The sequence below is a fragment of the Malus domestica genome, chromosome 04 (assembly GCF_042453785.1).
Source record: "Malus domestica chromosome 04, GDT2T_hap1".
Lineage (NCBI taxonomy): Eukaryota > Viridiplantae > Streptophyta > Magnoliopsida > Rosales > Rosaceae > Malus > Malus domestica.
Window position 1 is genome coordinate 25,443,353 of NC_091664.1, and position 8,316 is coordinate 25,451,668.

An 8,316-nucleotide genomic window follows, 5' to 3' on the forward strand; every position below is an offset into this window, starting at 1 on the left:
TTTCTCCCTCTGAACATCCTTGTTTATTATTGGCTTTGAGAGTTGAATAATTCAAAGGAAACTCGATGAATTGAATAAACAAGGATGTGCACAAAGAGAATAAGGGTGCGGAAATAATTTTTCTAATTTGAAAAAGAATATAAATTAATACTTTTTATTCTACCTCTTATTGGAGCACCGACCTAAGGAAGCCCAACATGAAGCTTCCAGCTGAGCCCATTATTTGACAAGCTCAAGCCCATTTTGTCTCGTATTCGTCCGTCTCTCGATCTGCGTCCACACATTCAACGCGGCAAAATTGAAACACTCAAAAACTCCGAAACGTATAAGATTCGAATCTTCAATCTTCCAATCGCCCCCAGAAGAGAAGACGACGCATTCCATAGCCCACCCAGCCATTAACAGCAACAAGGTAACTTCTTCTCTCTCAATTTTTTTTTTGTGTTTTTGTGATTTAGTTGTTGGGTTACTTGAATTTGGGTGTTTTAGATTTTGGGAATTGGGGATTGCGAGTTTTCTGATTTTCTATGATTGGGGAAATTAGGGTTTAGGGTTCGGGTTAGTTCTTCTTGATTTGGAATTGGTCCAAGGATTTTCGTTTCGTTTCGATATTCGAAGAAGGATGGTTATCCTTAGGCTTGCAACTTAATTTAGTGTTAGGAATTAAGGTTCTAGCGTACTGGATTGTTTAGGGATACTATTGGCCAACCTTGTAGTGTAAAGTGATTCGTACAATGGGATATGACCAAAATTATGGCCCCTTGTGTTATGATCCCACATCGACTACACTTATGGGAGTGTAGGGGTTCTTAAGTCCTTGGGGTCCTCCCACCTATTGGACTAGTTTTTTGGGTTGGGCTCTTCCCTTGGGCTTGAGTATCTAAGATTTGTATCAGAGCCTAGGTGCTCGACGTTGCGGGTCTTGGTGACGTGACGTGCCGCCTCGTGATTACCGCCTTGAGAGTATGGGCTCCAAGGGACTTGGTGACGAGGGACTGGGCGACGTGATTACCGCCTTGGGCGTTGGGTCTTCCGAAGGATGGTGTAATGTTATGATCCCACATCGACTACAATTATGGGAGTGTAGGGGTTCTTAAGTCCTTGGGGTCCTCCCACCTATTGGACTAGTCTTTTGGGTTGGGCTCTTCCCTTGGGCTTGAGTACCTAACACCTTGATAACAAAGTTATTGATGATTAAATCTTTTTTCGTGCTTAGTTTTTCGTGTTTTGTTGACAATCACAATACGATATTCTGAATTGGAGAGTTCTAATTGGGGTGCAAGGGGCAGGCACATTGCCCTAGCCGAGGGGCGGGATTTTCCTTGCGTAGTTAGTTAAAGAATGGCAGCTCGCTTTTGGAAATTCCTGGCTGCAACCCTGAAATCAATCCATTCATGAAGCTATTGTCATGATTGAATTATTTCTTTCATCCAAATCAAGCCAGTGAGAATTGGTATGATACCAACGATATCTGGTGAATGAGGCATTACCATTGGAGCTGAATTGCGCCAAATTAGTTCTCTCTCCATTATTAGGGTTTCACCAAATTATCACTCATGTGGTCTGAATTTCTCTGAAACTTTGAAAGAGCAGTATGACTGGCTTAAGGATTCACAGGTGTATTTTTTGTTGGTTCATAGGTTTCTGGGGAAGCAAACACGAACTTCACTATCCTTTTGTTTAATTGAGTATTGATATACCACAGAAAACACTTACATTTATACCTTTTTTTTTCTTTTTTTTTTTAATTTTAATTTTTTATGGGAGAGTTTAAGCTGTTGCTTTGGGTTGCTTGATCTCCATTTTCTTTACAATTTCACTTTATTTCGCGAGATTCATGTATAAATTCATGTAAGAAATCTATGATGTCTATTTGTTTGAGCTTTTTGGTTAGATTATTAAGTTAATTTTGTTTGTCAGCAGCCCCTGTTAAAAAGGAAGAGTTACTTCTCAGAACCCAAATCCAACCACTCAGCTCCAATAGCAAGAGTAGCAGTGAAACCATCCCCTCGGCTACCTTAATTTGCTACCCTTGCTTTGGTTACTCGTGTCTATATGGCGGATTCAGGTGGAAATCCAGAACCTGGAAAAGGTATGTTCTGTACTTGTTTGAGTTTTTGTAGCTATCGTTCGTTGTACATTGTAACATTGATCTATTGCCTTTCCAGTTTGCAACTTCATCCCGAAGTCATCAATGAAGCAAAACATTAGAAAGCGAAGGCCTCATGAAGATGAGGAGGAGGACAACTCAACATATGGGGGCACATCATTCCCAAGTCAAAGAAAAGCCGCAAAGCCTGATGGCAAGCTGTATTTTTCTAGTGGACCGGCGAAGAGCTCTACATCTGATGGCAGTGCAATCTTTGAGTTCAAGTCTTCGAAAGAAATCCAAGTAGAAAATGATAGCAGAGCAACAGCGACTCTGGAGACTGAGACTGAGTTTTCTAGAGATGCCCGAGCTGTTCGCGAGAGAGTTCTTAAGCAGGCAGAGGAGGCTTTGCAGGGGACGAGCAAAGAGACTGGGAATGAAAAGTTATATAAGGGGATCCATGGTTATACTGACTACAAGGCTGGGTTCCGAAGAGAGCTAACAGTGGCCAGTGAGAAAGCGGGAGGTTCCCATGGGCCTCTCAGAGCTTCTGCGCACATCAGAGCTACCACAAGATTTGATTATCAGCCAGACATTTGTAAGGACTACAAAGAGACTGGTTATTGTGGTTATGGAGATTCCTGCAAATTTATGCATGATCGTGGAGACTACAAATCTGGGTGGCAGATGGAAAGGGAGTGGGAGGAAGCAGAGAAAACACGGAAGAGGAATTTAGCTTTGGGCCAAGATGATGTGGACCAGTCTGAGGATGATGACGACGACGACGACGAGGATGGCTCGTTGCCATTCGCATGTTTCATCTGCCGGAAACCCTTTGTTGATCCCGTTGTAACCAAGTGCAACCACTACTTCTGTGAGCACTGCGCGCTAAAGGTAACCCCGCTTTTCTTCATGAATCATCTCAACTCGTTGCAATTATATAGAGTTTCCCGTTTTCCCATGCCGTGTTTCTTTCAATTGTTTTGCTAATCTTAATCTGCTTTTCATTCACAGCATCATTCGAAGAACAAGAAGTGCTTCGTGTGCAACAAGCCTACTCTTGGCATATTCAATACAGCTCATGAGGTACGGAAAAGGATGGCAGCAGAGGGTAAATAACAGAGATGACACTTTACTTGTTGATTTCAGGCATTTGAAAATTGAAGGCATGTGGGAAGGAATGATTCTCACTTTTGACAGAGCTGGAATTTCTTCATGTAAATCAATTTCGAGCTCTCTTTCATTAGGGGTAGAACAATGTCCAAAAGTTTTAGACTTAGGAGTGGCGTAGACCCACTTTAGCTTGTCACACGCAGGCCGTCATTGCTCTAAGATGGATGTAAAATAATTTGTTGAAGAGTTAAAAGCCTAAGTATAGTCCTTAGAATTGTATGTAAATTGTAATGTGATGGATTTTTGTAAATTAGAGACGCTGAATTGATAACCATTTTGTTTTAGTTTTGGCTTTCACTTTTATGTTAGCGATATAGGGGAAGTACAAATGGAAAATGGGGATGAGCAAAGGGGAAGTACAATTGGAAAATGGGGATGAGCAAAGGTGGAGGAATGATGGTAGAAAGGAAGTTGAACAAAGCACATGGAAGGGTACACAAAGTGTTAATTAAACAGAATGGGGCTAATTAAGCATTGTACTAACAATGATCAATGACTAATTAAACAGAAACTTTCTTTCAAAATGTATTGGTGGCAATCAACCACACCAACACCAAAAATGACAGTTTCACTAATAAGCGCCTCAAATTTTCTTTTTTTTTTATAGTAAAAGAGCACTTCAAGTTCCCTTACGAATAAAAAAATTCTGAACACAATTGTTATTGCACCCGATTATTATCACATTTGGCATTAACAGTTGATAGGTGACATTTTATGTATTTTGTTTTATAATTTGACCTTCGAATAGTAATGATGGATTAGAATTTAAGACATCTTTCAATATCGAAAATATAAAGTGTTTTTCACTAATATTAGTAATTATTACTGGCTATACTAATTAAAGCACAAAAAATAAGATGCTAAACCCATTTTTCATTTCGAAAATGGTAACTCGGAAGTTATTAGTCAATTTTAAGAGACCTCACATCACATAGTACATGAAACCCTCGTTCATGCAATCTAGACTCCCATGCATACAGGAAACCCTCATTCCTTAGCTTTTCTCAATTGCAAGTCATCCTTTGTTGGTTTACGAAGGTATTCTGGTCCGTAGACAGTATGAATGACACGACAAAATCTCTTGCAAGACTTTGAGTTGTTGTCTCTAATACCTTTAAATATTCATCAAGGGAATCGACCACTGCTCTGTATGCAAGCATTCAGAATGTTGCCGTTATCTTGACATATGGTGAAAATCCAAGCTTTCCGGATGCGTCACGTCCTTGAGTGAAATAATTGTCGAAATTGACAACTCTCTCCATGATCATGTCAAACAACTCAAGACTCATGTGGAACCTAGCTCAGAAGAAGCGAGGTGGATACAACGGAGGGTTAGAGAAGTAATCATGCATTAGTTCAACATGGCTTTCTACCCGATCTCAATTTACTCTTTGTTGGTGTGACAATGTGCCACCGTGTTTAAGCTCATTTTGCACTAACGTAGCCTCCAAACGTCTATGGAAATGCTGATACATGGCTCCTACCATTGCAAAAGTAGCATTATCCTTATCAGATGAGTAGTTATCATTCCATGGTTGGGCCATTACAGTTTAGTGGTTGTGAGGTATTTGAGAATAAAGGGTTTGGAAGCTTATGTATTCTCAAATTAGTGTGATACCATTTATAAAGATTGAATGATATTAGAGATAACGGTCCAATGGGTTAGCTTGAGGTGAGAAATCTGATCTAACGGTTAGTAGAAAATGAAATCTTATCTTGTCTGATTTTGGAGAATATGCCATTTAGAGAAATAAACCAATGGATGAGATTGAGATAATATAATCTAATCGAAATGTTGTTATGAAATGAAATTTTATCTTGTTTGATTTCGGAGAATGTGCCAATCAGAGAAATAAAACATCGGATGAGATTGAAATAAGATAATTCAATCCATTGGTTGCTAAGAAATGAAATCTTATCTTGTTAGATTTTGAAGAATGTGTCAATCAGATAAATAAATGAACAGATCATATTGACATAAGATAATCCAATCCACTGGTTGTTATGAAATGAATCTCATCTGGTCTAATTTCAAATAAACAAACCAACATATTAGATTGAGAGAAGTAAACCTAATCCAATAGTGCATAAATGACGAAATCTAACTTTGTTAGAATTTGAATTTTTTAGGTTGAAAAGTTCATAATTTTTTTTTTAAGTTAACACGTCAAAAAATCAACTTAAGAAAAGTTAAGACAAAAATAAATTTACTAAGTAATCAAATTGTGACATAAATAAATAGGGTGAACTGCCAAAGTAGTCTCAGAATTATCACCTAAGTGAAAATTAGGTCCCTAAACTATTTTTTTTTCTTAAAAAAAAGCAGTCATTGAATTATAAAAATATGCTAATTACATCTCTAATATTAGATTCGAAGCTACTATATTCAATTTTCCATCAATTTAAGTCACGTTACTTGCATGTGATACACATTGAAGGGTATATTGATATTTTTTCATACAAAAATAATGTGTGGAGTTAAATTTGGAGAGTAAATTAGACTTTAGATTCGCAATCTATATGAAGTGTTAAGGGCTTATAGATGAGAAAATGACGGTATTACACTCTAAAGTGTGTCAAGTGACTTAACTTAACGAAAAATTGGATATAATAGTAAGAATAAAATTAATAATTTTAATGAATTTATGAACTTATTTTACTGAAAAAATAATTCAAGAATTAAATCAGCACTTCACCCAAATAAATATATAGCCTCAAAGATATAGAGCCCCAAATTATAAGAGGTTCATTTTTAGAGCCCTAAAAATTTTTCGACCTCTAAAATAAGTTATATCTATAACTTTTTAGCCCCATACAGAATGCTCAGCTTCATTGAATGCCAGTGATAAATGGGAAGAAGGTGAGGATGACGTCAAGTCTGCATAGCCCTTATGGCCTGACACCGCCGGTGGGGAGTCCACCTTGGGTAGTCGCTGTGCCTGTCCTTTCGCCACCTTTGGGAGACAAGGAGTGCTGCTTTCTTTGTCCAAATTTTTCTCAAGGTGTGCTATCCACATACTTTAAATTATTTCATACATATCTTTTGTTAGTTTCTGTTCGTTGATTTTCTTCAATTCATCCAATTTAACGGTCAAAACTTAGAAAGATATGTAAAAAATAAAATAATGTGTGAATATCACGTCATTTTTTCTTCTTAACAGAACAATAAAACAAACTCAACAAAAGGTCTGGTGTAAAGTAAAAATGCCAGTACTAATCGTAAATAGTCCCATGACATCGAGTGTCGACATTTTTCAAGCAAGTTATTCGAAATTTCAGTACGGACAGTAACACATAAGCCTGCATCTACCTAAGGATGAGTCCACAATGTCCTCATTTTTTTCAGTGCTTTGTTTCTCTCACATGCCACTCATCCAATTACGATAGTGTCCTTGGACCTTTCGACTTGAAAGCAACAGCTTTTGAACTTTTTTTCGCATGCTTCATGCAAATCACGAGGGAATTTTAATGAAAATCTTTTGGTATTATTTATTTTAATGAAAAATTATATTTTATATTAAAAAATAAATCATGATATTATTTATTTTATTTTTTATTTTGTCTTTATCGTTAAAACTGTTTTTAAGTAATTTTCATTAGTATTTTAAAAAAAAATTTAAAGTTCTGATCTCATGTGGTAAAATAAAGGGTATATCAGTAATTTAACTTCGTGTATATATATATATATATATATATATTATTAGTTTGGTACGCCCAATAATACAAACAGAACTTAATCAATGTTTGATGTAACACCATATCAAATCTAAGTTCTGTCTTCACAGAGAAAGAACAGCTTAAGAGCAGAAGCCTAGGAAACAGAAAATGGCTAGATTGAAGGATGCCATGTCGACGGTGATGGCTGTAATATTTCTCAGGAAGAGCATACAAGTGTATGAGGAATTCGGGGTTTTGGTAATGGACTTTGTTTCGATTCTAACATCAACGATTCAATTTTCAGGCTTCGTTTTCATTCGAAGTACAAGGGTTTCTGCTGCGGGAGGCAGGCAGTCTCCGATGTCGTCCATGTTCGCTCGAAATGATCGGTAGTGTTATCTGCGGATTAAATTCATGCTTCAATTTTATTGAATGCAAGCGGTGTGGTTTATATATCATTCAAGTTTTTGGTGCTGTTGATTTGATTCTGATTCAGTGCTTATATATAATATCAGTTTGTTTTCGGGCTAATTAAGCTGAATTTTTCTGCCAATAATTATGGTTTATCTTAATAGATTAATTATTACTTTTTTTATAAATGGTTTATTTAGATATTAATTTGTTAAATTTTCTCATATATTTTTTTTTAATTTTTTTAATTTTGAGTGCATGTATATAACTTCTTAATATGACTGGTGAACCATTTGGCTCTCCATTACTGATCGAAAATCAACATGCATGCTAGCTTGACGATGGTTTATATAGTTCTCCATACAATGTATTTATTTAATTTTTTTTGTAAAATTTATTTATTTTTGTCAATGGTTTATGTAGTCTTGTTTTTGTTTTGAACAAATCATACGGTACAAAATATTCCAATCTCAAGCTTCATGCTTCAAAATAAAATAGAATTTGCATCCATGGCAAAAATTAGGGATTCGTGCCCAAATTTTTTTTCAATTTAAACGGAAACTCAACTCTCAACGACGAATTTAATGAAGAATAACGTGCTGAATGAGTTATAGCATACAACCTAAGAAATAAGTCGATATATATATATATATATATATATATATATATATATATATATATTCTCAATACACTCAAACCACAAATTGGTTGCAGAAACTGAAACAGCAATGGTGCAAGGTACGAATCACAATGATATTAGACGAACAACAAAAGGAAGATCGATTAACTTAGGCGAATGATACTATATTAAGAGTAGTGGATCAGTAAGTTTTGAAGAAGAAATCAAAGCAGAGAGAGAATACAAGAAGAATAGAGAAATAGAGCCGATGAGCTTGTATATTTCAGAGAGTGAGATGCAAGTGAGCTGGGAATGCTTTTTTATAATCATGCCCCTTGCTAACCAATTAGTCTCTAAGTAATGAACA

The 8,316-nt window shown here is 36.3% G+C and overlaps 1 protein-coding gene across 2 annotated transcripts; it reads left to right on the plus strand.

Moving 5' to 3' along the window:
* Nucleotides 1-243: 243 nt before the first annotated feature.
* Nucleotides 244-3,546, plus strand: LOC103433734 (zinc finger CCCH domain-containing protein 1). 2 transcript variants are annotated; one of them, XM_008372007.4, is made up of 4 exons: nucleotides 244-412; nucleotides 1,924-2,092; nucleotides 2,169-2,983; nucleotides 3,104-3,546. In XM_008372007.4, the coding sequence occupies exons 2-4, from the start codon at nucleotides 2,056-2,058 to the stop codon at nucleotides 3,206-3,208; spliced, it is 957 nt and encodes a 318-aa protein (XP_008370229.1). In that variant the 5' UTR covers nucleotides 244-412; nucleotides 1,924-2,055; the 3' UTR covers nucleotides 3,209-3,546. The 2 variants fall into 2 exon arrangements, with proteins under 2 accessions (XP_008370229.1, XP_070676811.1); XM_070820710.1 differs by lacking the exon at nucleotides 244-412 and adding an exon at nucleotides 1,218-1,617.
* The last annotated feature ends 4,770 nt before the right edge of the window (nucleotides 3,547-8,316 follow it).